General features: G+C 45.6%; 1 protein-coding gene across 1 annotated transcript in view; it reads right to left on the minus strand.

Moving 5' to 3' along the window:
• VPS13C (vacuolar protein sorting 13 homolog C (S. cerevisiae)) overlaps nucleotides 1-21,692 on the minus strand; it is a 161,286-nt gene that overhangs the window by 107,658 nt on the left and 31,936 nt on the right. Inside the window, exons 4-8 of the mRNA XM_015420051.1 lie at nucleotides 14,322-14,365; nucleotides 13,677-13,719; nucleotides 11,649-11,744; nucleotides 10,645-10,746; nucleotides 2,147-2,256 (exon numbers count right to left, since the gene is read on the minus strand). Coding sequence (XP_015275537.1) covers nucleotides 2,147-2,256; nucleotides 10,645-10,746; nucleotides 11,649-11,744; nucleotides 13,677-13,719; nucleotides 14,322-14,365 — 395 coding nt within the window. The remainder of the gene's footprint in view (nucleotides 1-2,146; nucleotides 2,257-10,644; nucleotides 10,747-11,648; nucleotides 11,745-13,676; nucleotides 13,720-14,321; nucleotides 14,366-21,692) is intronic.

Consider the following 21,692-nt stretch of genomic DNA (forward strand, 5'->3'; position numbering starts at 1 on the left):
TATCTGGCTTCTAAAAAGCAAGTTATGTGTTAACTGTACTGTCTACTCCTTATGGTGTATACTTCTTAGCAGGGCTTTTTTTGGTAGAAAAAGCCCAGCAGGAACTCATTAGCATAATAGGCCACACCCAACAGCAGAAACTCATTAGCATATTAGGCCACACCCCTGACAGTGCAGCTCATTAGCATATTAGGCCACACACCCCGTGTCTTCTCTTGGCTTTCCTGGGCTCCCCGCGGCTGTGGGGAGCCCAGGTGAGCTGGCCCTTGGACAGGCCAGGGAAAGCATGGGGAAGCATTTAAATGCCTCCCCGATCCTTCCAGGGGCTCCCCTGGCCCGCCCGCCAGCTTCTGAGTCACTGGGGGGGGGGTCGCTCTCCAGGCTTTCCCTCTGCAGCCACACACACGGAGGTTTTGGCTGTAGTGGGCGTGGCCAACTCTGAAGCCAGCTGGTACTCCGTTCCTGCGTGTTCCTGCCCAAAAATAGCCCTGCTTCTTAGTGCATAATGCCAATAAAGGCTGTTGTGTTGTATTAAGTCTTACAGCTTGTCTACGTGTCAGTTTATAGGAAGACCTCTAGAGGCAACTGTCAGGTGTGCCCAAGCTCTGCAACGAGACCACCATTTATTTTCAAAGGTGCAGACGAGGGCCCCCCATCCTTTTCCAGCCTCCAGGCGTGTTTGAAATGCTGATAGTGTGGCTGGCGCGGCCACAAAAACGGCTGCCGCATCTGGCAGAGCCAAACACAAAAATGGCCGCCACAGTTTACCTTCAGTCACCCAGGGAAGATCACTGCGCTGTGGTGGCTGCCGCTGCCGCCGAAGCAACGTTTTGAAAAATGTGCAGAGCCTGCTGAATCTCCAATGGCCAATCAGAAGCCCTGCTGGGCAAAAGTCCCACCTGGCCCCTCCCACCTTTTAAAAACACTTGGTGGGCTCTAGGAAAGGTGTGAGCTGGTGCCCCGACACCCACGGGCAGCGTATTGGTTGTAGAAGTATCTAGAAACACCTGTCGTAGAAATAGCTAACCTCTTCGAACCATCTCAGTTTTCAACTGGTTTTCCAGCACTCCAGTGACATCAGAAATTGGTTATTCCTACCAATAGGCCGTGCATAGCTTGCTCTGACCTTCCTCGTATCTCTAAACGGCCATTTCATCTCAGGAAACGTTTTCATTGCCAAGCACGTACATTGTGAGGGTTTGGTTCATCCTAAACATTGCCGCTTTTCGCCTCCCGCTGGAAGCTGCACAAACAGCACTGCAAAAGTGGCAGGGGACATTCGCTGTGGCTGAGCTCATAAGTCCTGAACACCCATGAAGCAGAAATCAGGCCCTTGGTCCCTCAAAGTCAGTGTTGTCTACTCAGACTGGCAGTGGCTCTGCAGGGTCTCAGGTGGAGGTCTTTCCCATCACCTACTGCCTGGTCCTTTTAGTTGGAGATGCCGGGGATTGAACCTGGGACCTTCTGCATGCAAAGCAGAGGCTCTTCCACTGAGCCACAGTCCCTTAATGACTGGCAGACGTATCGCAGTATGAACTGGCAAGGATCATGGCCCTTAGGGACAAGAGATGGAGGGCCTACATGTTCAGTCAACAGACACACGGCACCCTGCAACTCTGGGCTGGGGGGGGTAAGGTAAAGGTAAAGGTTCCCCTTGCTCGAAACCCAGTCGAATCTGACTCTAGGGGTACGGTGCTCATCTCCGTTTCCAAGCCGAAGAGCCAGCGCTGTCCGAAGACTTCTCCGTGGTCATGTGGCCAGCGTGACTAGACGCTGAGGTGCACGGAATGCTGTTCCCTTCCCACCAAAGCAGTACCTATTTATCTACCTGCAATTTTTTGCTTTCAAACTGCTAGGCTGGCAGGAGCTGGGACCAGAGACTCTGTCACGCGGCACTGGGGTCTCGAACTGTTGAACTACTGACCTTCAGGTCTGCAGTTCAGTGTCTTATAGACACCATGGCCCTATTGGGGGGGGGGGGGTTATATACCATTAAATAAATACCTTCTGACATACAGTTTTGTTTTTTTCCTGAAAAGTGAGGTCCTATTTGAGCGACGGCCATAAAGGGCCAACAACTCTACTGAAGTGCTATAAGGGATCACAGTATCATTTGCTTCAGCTAGAAGGGATTCACAATACTTACATCATCCTCGTACTTGATATGGATTCCCGTGATTTTGACTTGGACGTTTTTGATGACCTGCGTGGCAAGTTTTTCCAGAAAAGTGTCTTTCTTCTCTTCCTTTGGTTTGTCTAAACAAAAAGGAAGCCCGGCTGGTCAGCAATTCCACCCCAAGGCCATGTTTCGCTCCAGAGGTTCTTCAGTGCCATTAAGCTTCACATCAAGCCGCCACATCAAGCAAGGTGCGCTTTCCATCACTCTTACTCTACGGTTTCAAGCTAGACTTGTTTCATTTCATGATTTCGGTTTGGGAGGGGGGAGTTAATCCGCAGCAAAATGGCCTGATTTGCATTTTTCCCCCTCCCTAGACAAGAAGAAAGCAAATAAAGTAGGTGGAAAGTCACCAGCTTAGTCACGAGAATTCACTCCTGGGGGGGGGGAGAAGCCCCCTTTTACCAGATGATGTAGCATATTTATACAGTCTTTTGAAACGTGGCCTTGTTCCCTTTCTCCCCCAGTCAAGTGACTTTATTCACAGCAACTCGACGAAGCCAAGACCGTGCGATGAAAGGAGGCACGTGCCACGTGCTTGCGGTGAATTCTGAACACCATACGCCTTTGCAGAAGCAAGCCAGAGAGCGGTTTGTTCCCACAGCCCACCCAGCTCCCTGATTTAGTCAGGCAGAAACCCTTAAGCCAGGCAGGGACTCTCTGACCTGCTCTCAGCTCATTTCAGAGGCTTCTCTTTAAAATCTTGTGACCACTCCTACGACACAAACAATGATGCTCCCCCACTCTCAAAATCAGCCACCGAGACCCTCCTCGGAATGGCAAACGCAGAAGGACGCAAGGCTGCCCCCCCCAGCAGCAGGGTCTTTTTGGCAGCTGCTCCCTACACTGTGAAAACCCACCCCTCAAGAGACTCCATTTGCCTGATTCAGAAAGCAGGTGAAGCCCCTTTTTATGGCAGAGGCAGAACCTCCTAACAATTTTAAGGGACTCGCTTAGAAGGATTTGGGCTGTTTTACTGCTTCTGGTTTTAACGGTTGTTAAACTGTTCTAAGAATATTTTTAGTATAAAACTACAGGAGTTAGACTGTACAGAAAGACGCTGCACATTCAAGAACAGCTACCTGCCTTCTAGTCCCTGAACAGTACAAAAACCTCAAGCAAGGGCCATTTATCAGTTATTCCTCCTCGCACAGTTTGTACTGCCACCCAGAGATTTCACCACCCTACCTGATGCACTTTACCCCATAACCTGCGACACAAACCTGTATAAATCATAAACAAGCAACTATATCCAGGCTGCTTCAGGCATGCTAACTTTAACACTCTCTTTTCGCACTGAAACGGGATGTTGGGCAAACAGCTCTACTGGGAATGAAAGTGACATGCATCTATATTTGATAAGAACATAAGAGAAGCCAATGTTGGATCAGGCCGATGACCCATCCAGTCCAACACTCTGTCACACAGTGGCCAAAAATACTAGGTGCCATCAGGAGGTCAACCAGTGGGGCCAGGACACTAGAAGCCATTCCCACTGTTGCCCCCCCCCAAGCACCAAAAATACAGAACACCCCTTGCCCCAGAGTTCCTATCTATACCTTGTGGCCAATGTCCCCTCTAAGCTATGGAGCCTTGTGAGCAAAAATTCTGCTTTGTGAGCTACTGGCATTAAACTTTTGAGTGAGCAATTTGGCTACTGCATACATTAGTTTGCTCTGGAGCCATCCTTCCTGAGCTAAGACAAAAATGTGTGAGAGGGAGACTAAAAAACCATGAGCTAGCTCACACTAACTCAGCTTAGAGGGAACACTGCTTGTGGCTAATAGTCACTGATGGACCTCTGCTCCATATGTTTATCTAATTCCCTCTTGACAAGTGAGAAAAGCACTCAGTACTTACAAATACAATCTAACCATTCTAAGGTGACAGATGCGAACTCAAAGGCAGAAACAAAACCTCACACAGCTCTAACATTGACCATTGTCTGTTGACCGTGGCACAAAATGAGCCACACAGTAAACCCCTAAGTCAGAGACCAAACGAATGGGTCATCGTTCAATGAATATCGTTAAATCAAACGGAGATCTCTTTGGGAGCCATTAGTATAACCCAGTGAGGAGAGAAAGCTCTGAACAGGGCACCAAAATTCAAGAGAGCAAAGGCGTATCTGATCAGGAACTGCCTGGCTTCTCCGTTCATATCCACATATGTAAGCAAAAAAGGAGTTCCTTGGCACATTAAAAACAAACAGATTTATCGAGGCATAAGCTTTCGTGGGCTACAACCTACTCCATCAGATTCCCGAAGCAGGCTCTGGCTCATATAAGCTTAGGCGACAATAAACCTGTTTACACCTAATGTGACGAAAGACTCATGGTTTTTGCTTCAGACAGAGGGACAGACAGACACCCACTGAAACACAAACACTAACCAACTATTTTAATCAACCCAATTAAGCCAATAAAGTCAAACGGTCACTGACTGACTTAGTGGCTGTCACCATGAATACGGTCACACGTTTCGTCATCTTATTATGGATGACTTGCTGAATTTGTTTGTTTTTTTTAAAAAAAACTGTTTATAACACTGAAAAATGAACACACAAAATGTGTAACACACTGTGCTAGTTTTACCCACCTTTTGAGTGATCGCGACCTTTAAATCGTTTCTTAAAATGCTTTTTAGACTTTTTAGACTTACGTCCTTCTCAATGCAAGCAATTTTACAGGAAAAAGGACAAATTAAAGTTAGGCAAGTATCACAGAGCAAGCAATGAAGATAAAGGAAGACAAAAAAATAAACAACAACAAAAAAGGTTGAAGGGAAAAAAACATGAAGAAAAATGACTGCATAAATTTAACGATTATTTCCAGTGGCCTGTAAGAAACGATCCTTATTCCTCTTAGCCAGTAGGAACAGAAGAGAATGGTCGCACAGGTTTTGCAGACCAACAAATTTAGAGTCCAACGGCACCTCTAAGACCAACAAAGGTTTTGTAGAGGTTGCGTGAATCACCCATCCAAGGCTTCCTAGGCAAGTTCATGTCTCTTTACATGTTCGGGTCCTGCAAAGTACTGAGGCACGGACAAACAGGAGGCTATTTGCCGGCACACAATTGGAGGGAGAAAGTCAGCCTAGCGTGGCTGTGACCTGGAAATCACCACTGCAGGAGGGATGATTCCAGATGTGCTTTGGAACGGAAGAGGGAAGAAAGGCTCCTTGCCATTTGGGAACCATTTGTGCCTGGATGGAAGCAGGGATGACTCTGGGTGGACTTCGCTGTAAGTCAGGAAGCTGTCAAGAGGCTTCCTGTACCCTGCCTTCAAGGAGCTGGCCCAGCTGGGAGTGGGGACGGGACAGGACAGGACAGGAACCTGGAGCCCCAGGTTTCCCTCTGGTCCACAGCTTGGGTTTAAAAGGATATCAAAACTGAGAGTCACAGTTCAACCAAGTAAAAAGACACAAGGAAACTGCAAGTCAAGCGCTACATCTATGAAACAAAGCCATTCAATAACAGTGTATTCCTTACTCAAACAGTGTGTGTGTGTGGGTGTGTGTGTGTGTGTGTGTGTGTGTGTATATATATATAAATAAATAAATAAAACAATCAAGTGCACAAAGAGAGGTCCTTGAAGGCAAACGTTGACGAAGCTCTCCGGATTGTGGGTTCGTTTCGTTAACACTTCATCTGAATGGGACCACAATAACGTGATGTCTTCTATTTCTTGAACACTGTTGAATGTTTAAACATTAAGCATGGTTTTCTGTACAGCGGGGTTTTTTTTCCTTTTCAATTCCCCGCTCTGAATTGAATATATACTAGTATGAACTACAGGAAATGGCTATAAGGAGGAATTGCTGTACAGAAAACAATCCAGAGGGCTTCGTCGACGTTTCCCTTTAAGGACCTCTCTTTGTGCACTTGATTATTACGGGGCTATTTTTGGGCAGGAACGCACAGGAACGGAGTTCCGGCTGGCTCCCAAGTTGGCCACGCCCAGCAGGAACTCATTAGCATAATAGGACACACCCAACAGCAGAAACTCATTCGGATTGGCTACATTAGGGGTGTGTGGCCTAACATGCAAAGAAGTTCCTGCTACAAAAAAAGCCCTGGGTTTTGACAACAAACAAAGTAAACAGAATAAGAAGCAGAAGGTGGGTATGGCTGGATGACCACACTTCTGGTAACACGAGGTGTGGCCTAATATGCTAATGAGCTGTGCTGTTGGGTGTGGCCTATTATGCTAATGAGTTCCTGGTGGACTTTTTCTTCAAAAAAGCCCTGGATTATTATATATATACATTGTCTGAGTAAAGAATACAGTTATTGAATGGTTTTGTTTCACAGATGTAGCGCCTGATTTGCCGTTTCCTTGGGTTGAAAAGGAGCCAACAAAAGATGGTGTGCCACTCTGGAACGCTCTCTCAGCAAAGAAGAAGAAACGGAAGGGGAGAGGCAAAGTTCTTGCCTCTTGAGTGGAGAAGGAAGAAAACGCCACAGATCACTAGTTGTTAACAGACCCTTAATGGCCTGGTCCCGGCTAGAGAGAGAGAGCCGTTTGCCTGCTAGGCAGGGCCATGCTAAGCAAGTCTACTCATTGGGGCGTATTCCCAGGAAAGCACTTGTAGGACTGCGCTTGTACCTACTTAAGGGGAGGGGCAGCCATTGCCCTGAACTGGGCAGCCCAGGCTAGCCCGATCTAGTCAGATCCAGGAAGCTAAGCAGGGCTGATCCTGACTAGTAAATGGATGGGAGAGACCCCCAAGGAATACCAGGGTCGTGACGCAGAGGCAGGCAATGGCAAACCACCTCTGAGCGTCTCTTGCCTCGGAAACCCTACGGGGTCACCGTAAGTCCTCTGTGACTTGACAGAGGTCACCCATTTAAACCTGATTTTGCAGAATCTTATCTTATCTTAAGAAGAAGGAAGTATCCATGTCTGCTGGAAATTGACAGTGCCAATCAGACCTCTCCAGTTGTAGCGAGGAGTCTGACTGGCACTGCCCCGACCACATCTTGGTAGTCTGTTTATATATGAATTTGGTTTTTAGACTGCCCTCCCTTATTGTGCAGGGCTCAGGGCGGCGAACAACAATTCTAATAAGTGCATTCTTAAAACAGTTAGAACAATAGACAATGAAGACAATTTCAGATGACGCTTACAATAAACTAATTTGTATCCTGTGCTGCGACGGAAGGAGCGGAGGAGGAGCCAGGCTAAATTTAAAAACGTCGCCGCCCCCAACCGTAGGCCTGGCGGAACATCTCTGCCTTACAGGTCCTGCGGAACTGCATTAAGTCCCGCACAGCACGGAGGTCGCTTGGCAGAGACTTCCACCAGGTTGGGGTGCCAGCGACGCTGCCACTGTATCTGGGGGGAGGCAGGAGGCTGCTGGGTGAACATCTTAATGTGCTGGAATGCTGACTTTAATTTCTTCCTCTGTGTCTTATCTCTTCGCCTAGGCTTGTGACCTTGATACCTTGCTCCTGTTGCTTCGCTGGGAACATGAACCCGTTAGTTTAGGCGCGCTGCAGTTCATCCTCTGACTGGCCCAATTCCATAAGGGGACCCCACGTTGAATCCCGTATAACTTCCCCCTTTCCCACCTGCAGAGCTAGATCTAACACTGAACGTACGCACAGATGACCTGCCTTTACTGTACTCAATAAACTTGATCCTTTATGAAGGAACGCTGTTGAGACTCACTGCTGTGGGACTCTGACATGGGGCCAGGGCCAAAAATGTTTTTCGGGCCGGGGATCACCAGTAGGTTCTACTCCCCAGAATGTAATGTTCTTCGGGGGGGGGGGTAATACCAGGAGAGGCGGTCCCATAGATACGTTGGCCTTAAAGGTTAATACCAGAACCTTGATCCTGATCCTAACCACAATATGCTGCCAGTTATCAGCAACATATTCGCCTGTGTCGTATCTCCCACTTAAATCCCAGCTGTGGAAAACTTTACAGGCATAGGGCATGGGCATTTTAAAAACTAAACGAAAGCTCCACCCTTTCCCCACAAAACACATTTAAACAAAAGACAACTGACTTGCTGGGTCATACTATTTGCTATGGCACAGAATCAGGAAATTCTCACCTAGGGCATTAATGATTAAACGGCATAACCTAGCCTAGCTTCTTTTTAATAGGGTGCCAACAGATTTTTTTTTTTAATTTATCCTTCTGTTTGAGTTCAACCACACTAACTGAACTCAAAGGCTGTTTTATCCGTATTTAGTTTCTCCCTGGTAGCCCCAGCATGCAGTGCAATGAAATATTTATTTATGTGGAATTAAAAAAAACTATTTCAAGCAAATTTTGCCTGTCTGGGCTAGGATCTTGAGCCCCTTACACAGAAGCAGACTGAAATCAGTGGGATTTGTTTCCAAGTAAGCGTGATCGGGACTGGTGTACAGACCAGCCAATTTCTTTCCATTCTTTTTCTTGCCCTTTCCTTCACAGAGCTCAGAGCAGAGTACAAGGTTCTCCTTCCCCACTGCAGTTAGTTATGACAGCGCTTTAGAAAAGGCCTTGAGAAATTATATTTGTAAAGAACAATAATATTAACCTACCTGTCTTCTGAAATACAAGAATCGCAGGGTTTGTGCACATGCATGCATGCATGACAGAGAGAGACTGCATGACAAACTTTTCAGAAACGTTATGTCAGATCTATTTCTGAGGTTCTGATTAGTACCCAAACGGGTGTATCAACTACACATTTTGGTATGAGCTCAACAGGCATCTAGCTCCGCTCTAAGTCAACCCAACCTGGCCAGCAATCATTCAACCTCCCTCTCCAAAGCTCGTCGGGAGCAGTAATTAACCGTGCATACCCACCAGGCGTGACATCCTTGTACACAATGGTCTCCAATCCGTATATGAAATCGGAATGACCTCCTTCATCCGTGTGATAGCAACAACCAAAAAAGCATACATTTTTAAACATCATCTACTTTTCAAACTGAACCATCAACAAAGTTTTTTGTTAACACTGAAACAGACAAGACCAGTTGTTGCATTCAGTGCAACAAATAAAGCACTGATTTTGCTTTTGGTGACAAAGGTAGTAAGTACTGGTGGTATTATACAATTGCGTTAAACAAAGAAATGAAGGATCCAGTTTTTTGTTACACCAGTCACTAAGAGCCACATTTTTCCCAGAAAGTTTGCTAATCGTGCAAAACACACGTACAGACTATTTTGTGTTTGTTGGCTGGCTGGGTTTTGTGCCAATTTACAAGTTCGCCAAAACATCTATTCCCAGTTAACCCGATAAGAAGAAGAAGAGATTGGATTTATACCCCGCCCTTCACTTGGAGTCTCAGAGCAGCTTACAAACTCCTTTCCCTTCCCCTCCCCACTACAAACACCCTGTGAGGTAGGTGGGGCTGAGAGAGCTCTTGACAGAAACTGCTCTTTTCCAAGGGCAGCTCTTGTCAGAACTATGGCTTGCCCAAGGTCACCCAGCCAGGTGCAAGTGGAGGAGTGGGGAATCAAACCCGGTTCTCCCAGATTACAGTCTGCACACTTAACCACTACACCAAACTGGCTCTCAGAAATAAGCATGGAACTTGATCTGGATTTTGCAATGCAGAAAGAGGCTTTCGAAAGTCGTAACCTACATACCCAATAACATGGAAAGTCTGTAGGATTTAGAAGAATTCCAATTAACCTGCTTCCAAAAAATATTCGAAGTGTAAAAACCAGAAGAATGCAAACCGGCCCATAGAGTGTGAAGAGTCTTCAACTCAGAAACTTCTACCAACATTTCTCTCTTCCTGCATCATTTTTCTGACCAGCCAAGCAACTGGGATCTTTCCAGGGCCACTGCTGACCTCCCTCTCAGACACTGTTCTTAGCCTCCGTTCTTCAGACAGACGATATAATCCAGAAGAGGAACGGTTCCCAAACGGTTTTTGGTCTGTCATTTCAGACAGAACCGTTTTAGAACCGGTTCCCTACCGGAATATATTTGTAATTTCAGACACAAACGTTTCTGTCCCGTTTAGGAAATGGGGCTGAAGCGTTTTACCTGTCAACTGCTTCCAAATAGTCTTCAGTTTCTTCTCCCGGTTCCGATGTGCTTTTCCCCGCCGTTTTTCGCCCGTGTGGGCAATCTCCAGGTTTGGGGTTTTTTTTGGGAACCTTCACTTTATAGCGTTATAGCGCTATAACGCAACAGCATTATATCAATCCCATTGGAATGCCTGGAGTGTTTTGTTATAGTGCTATAGCGCTCTAAAGCGAATGTTCAAAAAAAAAAGAAAAAGGCGGAGATCGCCCGCACGGGGGAAAAACAGCGGGGGGAAAGCAGTGCAGTCTGAAATGGTAAACTGCTTCAGATCCAGCTCTTTACCGGAAGGGGAAAGCCATGTGTGAAATGGCAGCCCTATACTGGTTTACTCCATGACGGATCAAAAACGGCTTCAAAACGGGTTAAAAAGGGTAATGTGAAATTCCTCTATATCTTACAAAACTGAAATACAACTGTTACCATACCTTTCTCTGCTGCTTTCTGCAGGGCGTCTTCGATTCTTGCCAGATCCTTTTGCTTACTAGCCTGCAGATACTTTTCCTCTTTTTCTGCATCATATTTAATGCCTAGAAGACACAGGAGATACAGAACTGATGACCAAGTCACAAGGTGGAACTCTGGGAGGACAGCGCCTCATGAAGGAACTGGCTTGTTACCACCTCCTCCCTTACAATTACCTCTGTTTCTCCAAATACCCCTTTATATATCTATCCGTTCCCAAAGCTACATTCCTTTGGGGCAGCCCACAGAAGGCACACTTTGGTCTGGTTCATGCATCACACTCTCTAATGAAGAATGTGCTGCTGGTACACCCATTCACCCTCTAGCCTCCTACCCCTGTGAAATTTTATTTATTTATTTATTTATTAGATTTCTACCCCGCCCTCCCAGCCGAGCCTGGCTCAGGGCAGCTTACATAAAACAGCGCATAAATTACAATAATTAAAACACTTAAAACAGTACAGCAACCAATTGGTGACATAATAAGTGCTAGTATTATTATCCCAGATTGTCGTCACTTCGGCGATGGCTGCCGTACTCAGTTCTCTCATCAGATGATCGGCTTCTAGATCTTCTTCAGATGTCATTCAGGCGATTAACACAGGCCGCTGTTAAAAACTCCAGGGACACAGAGGTCTCTGTCCTGCTGCTGTTAACTGTTAGTAATATTTAGTGGTGGCCCTGGTTGTCACCAATCTGGCCTCCTTACAACTCTTCCTCTAAGCTGTGGAGTCTTGTGAGCAAAAATTCTACTTTGTGAGCCACTGCCATTAAAGTTGTGAGCGAGCAGTTTGGCTACTGCATAAATTAGTTTGCTCTGTGGCCCTCCTTCCTGAGCTAAGACAAAAATCTGTGAGCTGGAGGCTAAAAAACTGTGAGCTAGCTCACACTAACTGAACTTGAGAGAGAACACTGCCCCTGTGTGAAGTCCCCCCCCCATCTATCACCCATTTTACTGGTAACTTACTTGCCCCAGGGACAACCAGAAGATACAAGCCTTCTAGAGTTGCAACTACGGCTTCTCCATACAAATTCTTCCAGGGAATCTTCAAGGTCAGCTTATCTACAAATAAGATACCACACATTAGAGAGTTTAAACATGAGTACAGACAATAGACCGTGCAAAGAGATTTAGCTGTAACGGAACAATATATAATAAAATTCGAGTCCTCAAAGACTAAATTTTTTTCCCAGGGAACCCACTTTCATGAGCAGAAGCTCTCTTCATCAGATCACTATGGAACTACGTATCTTTGCCTTGCATATGATACATATGTAGGTTTTCTTGTATAAATGTTTTTACGCATTACCCAAGCTGCAGAGAGATACCAAAAGCTACAAGCATTCTGGAGAGAAGTTCATGCCTCAAAATCTGGTGTTCTACCAAAATGGCGAAAGTTCATTTAGAAATAAAGTTTGTGTCAAAGCAGGAAGCACTGGGTTTCCAGTCTATCGGAACAAAAATATATAAAGTCTTTTTACACTGTGGAGCTGTTGGGAGGATATGTTTATGTTGGATATTGTAACTCTGCATGCCAGAGAAAAAGTTTCAAGAATTCTCTGCTTGGGTACTCTTGGCAGTTGGCCCCACCCTCACAATGGTTAGATGTTGAGCCTCTTTGGCTGTTGATTGCCTTCTGTTTTTATCTTATATAGGACCTCTCTTCTTCTTCTCTCTTACCTGGGCTTGGAGCTGTAGCAAGTTAACCTTTTTGGAAGTTAATCGGTTGCTCAGTAAGTTAAATGTACCTACACGAATATGGGTGCATTCAGGTGGGGCATTTATGCCGGAATAGATGCTGGTTGGAATTGGTGTACTTACGGGCGATCACACGGCGAACATCTGCCTTCTGTCCCTAACCATTGCAAACAGTTTTAAACCATTGTATTCTGCTACTAGGTCCCCAAGTGGTGGTATCCTGAGTGCACTGGTTCCAACCGCATTATCCCTGTCTGATCGCTCTCTGCCGGTGTCTAGCCACTTCTGTTCAGAAGCCCGAGGCTTCCGCTTTTCGGCCGCCATTTTTTTTAAAGTCTCCTCAATGTAAAAATTGACGTCTTCGCTTCAAGGCATGCTTTCCGGGTTGGGTTGTTCTGCGCCTGCGCAAAGTTCTTCATTATAAGGAAGCCTGCCTATGCGCAAATTGTGTAAAAATTCCAACCGGAGTTTATGCCGGCCAAAATGCCCCGTCTGAATGCACCCTATGTCATGTAAGATGTGCTTCTTTTTTTGTAAATAAAATTTCTTCCTCTTGTTACCACTGGAGTCAGATCATCTTTGTGATTTTTTGAACAGCAATTTTCCCCTTAACCAGAAAATATGGAAGATTGGGGATACTGCATAAAACTACTGTGCTTCCAAGGCAAATGGTGTTTTTTTACAACCCAACAGTTTATACCGAGACCATCAACTGAGCTCAGTGTTACCCGCTCTGACTCTGGTATGCAAACAGAGCACATCTTCATCATGTTACATGTTAATTTGCTGTTCAGCCTGTCTGTAAGTTTGAACCCTTACCTCCCATTCCACTGTATTTGAAAAAGTGTGCCTTGCACACGAAAGCCCATACCTTGAATAAGCCTTTGTTGGTCTTAAAGGTGCCCCTGGATTCTTAAATTTGTTCTAGAGCACAGTACTGCAACTGAGGGCCCTGGTTATGCAAAACACTGGGCATGCCCAATGCCACACGGGTCATACTCGTCCTGACCACCCATTATCACATTTTAACTGGGCCAGAAAAGTGAAAAATTGCTGTTTAAGTTCCACTAAAGCATGTTTCTAGTATTAGTCAAACAGAATCAGGAATCTGACCACACACAACTACCTTCAGTGGAATTTGTCACAATTAAAATGTGTGTGGTGATGATCCATGGCCACTGGCCCGATTTCCTTGGAAGGTCTCGTGTATTTTACTCTAGGACACGAATCTATTAACTGCCAGGTTGTTACCACTCATTTTCCGATAAAAAAACATGCCTCCAATTATCCACCTACCGATTTGTCCAGCCTTTACTCTGAAAGGTAGATCCAGTTCACTCTGATGGAAGGAAAAAATACACATTTATTATGTCAAAATTATCTTACCGCCTGTTTCACTATACAGGAACAAAGAGTTTATATTTTTTTATAATTATATTATAATTGTATAATTTTTAATTAGTAAATAACAGATTGGGGGCCGCAAGACTCACAGGGAGGGGGAATCCCATCCCCCCCACACACACACTCTCTCCCAGAGGAGAGAGCCACTCAAAGCAGCTCTCAATGGCTACCACAGAATCATAGGAAGTGACTGGGGAGGATTTAACACCCCCAATGTATTTTTTTCCTTCACATTTCAGATTTTTCTGCAAACCTGAGCGATTCCCCCAAGTTTGCAGAAAAATCTGTTTAGTGTCAGTGTGGCCCCAATCCACAGATTTAGATATCTGCGGGGGGGGGGGGCTTTGCTATATGATTAATCAAAAAGTAAACTAGGTTTTAGCCTCCCAGCATATTTAGTAGCATTGTAAACTTTCTGAGAGCACAATTCTTTATCACACTCCGTCGCAGAGCAGTTACTTTCGATGCTTGTCTAGCCCCACTCTGGCACATATAGAAAACTACAAGAGTATTCACTGGATTAAAAGAAGTGCTCACCAGTGCGTTCTCCTTGATCTGTAAATTGTCCAGTGCAACATTTCCTGTAAAAATAGAGGAAAATAGTTATCAGAATTTTCTGCATTAGGTCTGAAACATCCTATTTCATTCCACAGGGCCCGGCAAGGCTGAGGTGCTCCGCCAAGCGTATGGCTGAGGGCAGTAACAGCTTTTAATAACAGTTCTAAACAACAGCTTTTAACAGCAATTGTTTGTTTCTTAACAGTTTAAGAACCATTTGATTCAGAATCTGCTTCCACCCGTCTTCCCCCATTGCTAATGTAAATTCAGGGTCCAGAGTAACATGATGGCGCCATACGGTTACTGGACTTTATAACTGTATTTTAAATTACTTAATAGATTTTAGGTGTTTTATATGACTTTGATGTGAACCGCCCTGGGCCTGCTTGCGGAGAGGATGGTATACAAACCTAATTGAACGAATGAATGAAGAAATAAATAGAACAAAGTCAACGTGGTACAGTGGTCACAATGTCAGACCATGATCTCGAAGACCCAGCTCTGAATCCCCCTCTGCCACAGAAGCTTGCTTGGTGACCTTGGGCCACACCCTCTTGCACACTCTCAGCCTAACACACCTCACAGAATTGTTGTGGGGATAAAATAAAGAAGAGGAGAACGATGTCAGCTGCTTTTGGTCCCCACTGTGCAAAAAGGCAGGATACAATGAATGTCATGAGACGGCCAGGGCTCAGCGTTAGCGAGGACTCCTCGCTGGTGCAGAGCCGAAACCCCCCCAACCCTGATTCAGCAGGTGAACCTCAGTTGGCCATTCTCAGCCCACCGGTCTCACCCTCACCCTTAGAGCACCGCAGACGGAGGCTGAAAACAGAGCTACAGACAAGACGGCAAAGCGCACACCTCCTGGCCTGACACCAGCTGCTTGCTGATAACCAAGACGAGTAGTTGCAGGATTGCTTCTGAGCAACTGGTTGCAAGCATGACCTTTAGGCGCAGAGGTATAAAACCAGACAAGAGAAGCTGTTGGGTGGACACAATGCCTGACTGTTGGACCCTTGACTGAATTACTCTGCTTTGCCTGACTTCTGGACCTCTGACCTTGGACTTTGCTTTGCCTAACTTCTGGACCCCAGAGCTTGGACTGAATGACTCTGCTTTGCCTGACTTCTGGCACCTGATACTTGCAGCCTGAAAGCCAGTACAATGAATATGAGAGGGACAACTCTGCAAAATATAAGGTCTTTTATTGCTTCCTCATCGCCAAGTGACAGTAGCATACATATTTCTCAACTACTATTTCATAGAATCATAGAGTTGGAAGGGACCTCCAGGGTCATCTAGTCCAACCCCCTGCACAATGCAGGAAATTCACAAATACCTCCCCACCACCACCACCACTGACTGTTGCTCCATGCCCAGAAGATGACAAAAAAAAATTATCCTCCAGGATCTCCGGCCAAACTGGCCTGGAGAAAAATTGCTTCCTGAGCGCAAAGTGGCGATCAGCATTTCCCTGGGCGTGTCAGAAAGGGCCACGAGAACTAAGCACTGAGGCAACCCTTCCTGCATTCCCTCTAAATTCACAGAATCAGCATTGCTGACAAATGGCCATCTAGCCTCTGTTTGAAAACCTCCAAAGCAGGAGGTTTGAGAGAGTGTCAAAGGAGAAACGCCAAGGAGATCACAGACTCACACAGAAATCCATATTAGTGACAATGTAATTCTACTGCTTTACACCTACATTTTTCTATGCATCTGATTTTTACAGCAAACAAGTTAGGCATACCCTGGGAAAGAATATTCACACTGCATTTTGAACTCTAATGAGATCTGGGCAGGAGCAAAGCATAGTATGCCCTTTGTTGAAGTCTTTTGGTTTCATTTCCCATGATGTTCTGCCCAGTGCCAAGCTCCAGAAGGACACATCATAAACCTGCTAAGTCGAACCACTTCTGTTTCTTTCAGTGGGAACTTTTTAAACAGAAAGGAAACTCTAAACTCCGGGGATTGAAAGTGAAAGGTGATATCAGTAGGTCTGTTGGATAATATTTTTATTTAACAACGGCAATCAAAGTTTGCATGGCTGAAGTTGGCAAGCTGCCTTCCTTGTGATGCTGATAAATGTTGGGAAACTGAGCGAAGCTAAAACAAGGACCTGTATTTTGCAACAACAGCAAAAATCCATGTGTCAAAAGCAGCGATTTTGGGGAAGCCACGAACGGGGAAGAACATGTTCACAGCACAGAAGGAGACAGATGCCCACTTTGAACTGGCTTTGTGACATCAACTCCTTTAAATCAGCATCAGAAACAGGTCACTTGGTCAGATGGAAGTAACAAACTCTGACTTGTGTGTGAACCCCAGCTGGTCCGATTCTTGCCAGCACCAGTCTGCTTACTGACAATACACTGCTGGATTAAACTGACCTTCCATGAAAAAGAAACTCTTATGGAACAACCGTTGGGATCAGTTCACACCCATCAGCTCCCCAAACAGCTTTCTTGGATGACACATTTCAACAATATTTGCCACGCTGGAAGCAACAGCCTGGTCTCCTCTTTCACACACTGCCTTCAGCATGTCCAAGGGGGAGCACGAGAACTCGTTCTAATTTTCCAAAGGGCTCTGAGACATGCTTGAAGCTCACGTGCAAATATCCTCAAATCTAACTCCAACTCTAACCCTATCTCAAACAGGGGAAAGTAGGGCTTTCTGATACTTGCAGAAAAATAGCTATGTTAGTCTATTAGTCTATCACAGCAAAGCTACGCAAGCGTCTAGTTGCACTTTAGACTGAAAAGTTTTAATTTTAAGGAGAAGTTTTTGTTGTCAGTAGGCTCTAGCTCATGTTTACACTGGAAGAAAGCTTACCAGTCTTAAGATCCCACTAAAACGCGGTTTATTTTTGCATGTGAATAAACAGCTCTGAAGGAAACACACATTCTTCCCCCTCCCTCAGATAATGCCTCCACATGCTGTTATAGATGAGCTATCCCCTTCAGTTCAAGGGATAACACTACTTCTAAAGATGGGCAGTCATGTAAGTCTAGAGCAGCAAAATAAAACTGGAGTGGCAGAGTTCACTTCATCAGATGCATACGAGTGTATGTATCCAACCCATCTGATGACATAAGTTCCGCCTCACGAAAGCTTACACTGGAACAAACTCAGGTGAGTAGCCATGTTGGTCTGAAGCAATAGAACAAAGCTTGAGTCCAGTGGCACATTTTAAGTCCAACAAAGTTTACTTCTGGGTGTAAACTGTTAGTTTTTTAAATGCCACCAGGCTCCTGTTTTAAGAATATAGTGCCTGCCACACACAGTTTGTACAAATACTTGAATTCAAAATGCTACCACTGTTTCAAAATCCACTGCCTAAGAGGAAGAATCTTTTAAAGTGGTGAATCTAAATGATCAAGTGTTCTGCATCTCTACAAAAAAAGCCCCTTGTGACAATCTGGACTGACTGTGGAGGGAAAAAGAGGGAAGAAGAAATTGGATTTATACCCCGCCCTTCACTACCCAAAGGAGTCTCAGAGCAGCTTACAAACTCCTTTCCCTTCCCCTCCCCACGACAGACACCCTGTGAGGTAGAAGAAGAAGAAGAGATTGCATTTATACCCCGCCCTTCACTACCCAAAGGTGTCTCAGAGCGGCTTACAATCTCCTTTCCCTTCCCCTCCCCACAACAGGCACCCTGTGAGGTAGGTGGGGCTGAGAGAGCTCTTTCAAGAACTGGCCCTAAAGAACAGCTCTGAGAGAACTTGTAACTTACCCAAGGTCACACCAGCAGCTGCAAGTGGAGGAGGAGTGGGGAACTGAACCCAGCTTCCCCAGATTAGAGTCTGTACTCCTAACCACTAAACTGGAGAATTACACATGCGTGCTTGCAAAGCAAATTTTTAAGGACACCCTACCCCAAAATGTTTTTAAACTAGCTTTCAAGAATGTGCAAAATAATGTTTGGAAAGTTTACCATTCCACAACGAAACTAATCTGAGGCAGTTCATTCATATGACCCACAAAAAACCATTCCTTCATCTACCAAATTAATACAGTCCAGTTCCTCTTAGTCACCACAGATCAGCTGATTTCTTCCAGGCAACACTTGATCTTTTCTAACCTTTCCCCCCCTCAAGTTCTCTGGCTTCATCCAGCTTTGTGCCGCTGGCTAACCCAACAAAGTAAACACGTCCTCAGTCGAAAAGCAGCTGGGATTGGTTTTACGAGAAAACTTCACCTCCTTTAAAAACCTGTATTTCCCAGGAAGTATTATGTTACTCAGCAAGGGAAAACAGGAGTGAAAAACAATGAGGATATTTTTTGCATCTTTCCAGATAGCACTGTCCCTCTCAAGAAACATCATGCAAGAACATCTGCTGTCCCTATACATTCCCACTGTCTTCAATTCCTTCCAAACCAGGCACTGCCAAAAGGCCAAAGGATGACAGGGTGCAACGATCATGCAGTACAGTGACAAAAGCATGCAAACTGTAACTGAGAGAACTGGATTCAACCCCCAATTTCAGCCTCGGTATTCTTTTCATTAAAGAGGGGGCTGGCTTTTCTTACAAGGTTATCATGAGGTGAGGGAATTAAAAACCACCTAAACCAGGTTAATTCACATTAGCTTTGGATCTCATTAAATAACTTGTTTTAACATGAGATCTCGGTTTCAGGACAAGAATATTCAAACGTACGTTTTCCTCTTAAAACTGAACCAACTGCTCGCTGTCATTGAGCTAGACTGCTTTCTTACATAAAGAGCCCCTCCCCCCAAAAATACCTCCTTTCTGAGGTCAAGCATGATAAATATAGTACGTGTTCTATTGTGCCATGTTTATTAAACTAGACTGATACTGTGAGCCAGGAACTTGGACTTTTAAAAAAATCTTTCCACATACCTAACTCCCAAAACAAATGGACGGGCAAATCGCCTTGAGTACAAGGCAACTGACGGATCGTTTTTAAGAAGACGTGGCTCTTTGCAAAAGAAGGACCATCGTTGTTGTTTTTTTAAGGAACTGTGAGCAGACAGTGTCTGTTCCCTGGGGCATTAGGGAATCAGGGACATCAACAGAGCAGGTATATTTCATAACTCGGTGCAACTCCTAGCAGCACCACACCCCTTTGGGGGCCACGGACTCCGCTTCAGTCCACACCAATGAAGGGGGGGGGGGAAACCAGGAAGAAAATAAAGATACTGCACAGCTTAAAAATCCAGGGCAAACACAGCTATCAGGGACGTTTTTAAAATGCAGAGGCAGCATAACTACCCAACGCCGTCTTTCAGGCTGTTGCAATAGCTATGTGGACTGAATAGCACCATATCCCACATGTCGCTTTAAGAACTATTATTTTGGAGGGGGAGGGACAGTAATCAAGCCAACAAAGTAAGCAGTGTCCTCGAGGCCCTCTGTGTGATCTTGCTTTCCCTTCTACCAATCTTTCCACCAAATCATACTTGTGGTTTAGATGATGCTTGGTAGTGTTCCCTCTAAGCTGAGTGAGTGTGAGCTAACTCACAACCTTTTAGCCTCCGGCTCACACACTTTCGTCTTAGCTCAGGAACGATGGCTCCAGAGCAAACCAATGCTCTCTCTAAGCTGTGGAGTCTTGTGAGCAAAAATTCTACTTTGTGTGCTATGGGCATTAGCGTTGTGAGCGAGCGATTTGGCTGCTGCATAAATCAGTTTGCTCTGGAGCCATCCTTCCTGAGCTCAGACGAAAATGTGTGAGCCGGAGGCCAGAAAACTGTGAGCTGGCTCACACTAACTCAGCTTCGAGGGAACACTGGTCAGCAAACTAATTTATGCAGCAGCCAAACCGCTCGCTCACAACTTTAATGCCAGTAGCTCACAAAGTGGGATTTTTGCTCATGGGACTCCACAGCTTAGAGGAAGCACTGGTGCTTGGTATAGTTCCCCCATCAGTCAGCCCACCAGCTCTGCCACGAAACTCATCAGGTGACCTTGGGCCCATAACTCTCTGTCTGCTTAGCTCACCTCTCATGGCTATTGTGTGGGTAAATTGGGGAACTACATGACACCATGCTCAGCTCCCTGGAGGAAAGACAACAGCCAGTTTGATATAGCAGTTAGACTCGACCAGTGTTCTGACTGCCTCTTCACACAGGAACTCCACCAGTGTACACACATCAGCATCTTGTGGCAAGGAGTTCCACAAGCGAGCGCTGCTTTGGCACACAGCAGGAGAGAGCGTTCCCTAGGTTTCCTGTCTCATTACCAATGCTGATTCCTCCACACCTATTAGATAATAGGCACGGGCAGGACAAAAGCAATATATATTATTTATTTATCAAATGACTGAATATAAAATACATAACCAAGTTCGGGTACGTTTGTAGCTCGCCTCCTCGTGGGTGCACCCTGGATAAGAGAATTGAATGGTCATTTATAGACCAACTATGTAAGCCGCCCCGAGCCTGCTTGCAGGGAGGGCGGGTATAAATTGAATAAATAAATAAATAAAATAAATAAACTTCTGGCTGCCAGACAACCATAGGATCTCCTGGCTACACTACACACGTGGAAACAACACTGTATAGATATAAACAGGCAGGGTCGATACATCCACCCTCCCCAGGACACCCCTCTCTGCAACTGTGCCACGCCATGTTCTGAAAGGTAAACTGCCTCTTCACATAGGGAGCTCCACCAGCGTGCACACACAGGCATCCTGTGGCGGGGAGTTCATAAGTGAGCACTGCTTCAGCATGCAGCAGGACAGAGCATTCCCTAGGTTTCCTGTCTCATTACCAATGCTGATTCCTCCACGCCTATTAGAGAATAGGCACGGGTAGGAGAAAAGCAATAAATAAATAAATACATTATTTATTTATCAAATGGCAGCGTCACACACAGGAAGCATATAACAGTATAAAATATGTAACTGAGTCGGGTGCGATTTTAGCTCGCCTCCTTTAATACTGTATTGTTTTAATGAACTGTTTTTAAATGTCTGATGGTAATTTTGATTGCTAATATGCTTGGGCGGGTTAGAAATTGGAAAATAAATAAATAAATAAATAATGCTAACTTCTGGCTGCCAGACAACCATAGGATCTCCTGGCTAGGCTACACAGGCGGAATATATAAACAGGCAGGGTCGATCCGTCCGCCCTCCGCAGGACACCTCTCTCTCAGTCTCTGCCACGCCACCAGGTTCTGAAAGATAGACTGCCCCTTCCCACGGGAGCTCCACCGGCGTGCACCCTCCAGGGCATCTTGTGGAGGGGAGTTCCACAGGCGAGAGCGCTGCTTCAACGCGCAGCGGCAGGGGGCGGCGCTTCCAGAGCTGCAGGACGGGGAGGGGGAGGGGCGGGGCCTCACCTGGGCGGAGCCACCAGGTGGGCTTCCTTCTCCCCCT

Source organism: Gekko japonicus, unplaced genomic scaffold (genome assembly GCF_001447785.1).
Source record: "Gekko japonicus isolate JY-2015 unplaced genomic scaffold, Gekko_japonicus_V1.1 scaffold369, whole genome shotgun sequence".
In the NCBI taxonomy this organism is placed as follows: domain Eukaryota; kingdom Metazoa; phylum Chordata; class Lepidosauria; order Squamata; family Gekkonidae; genus Gekko; species Gekko japonicus.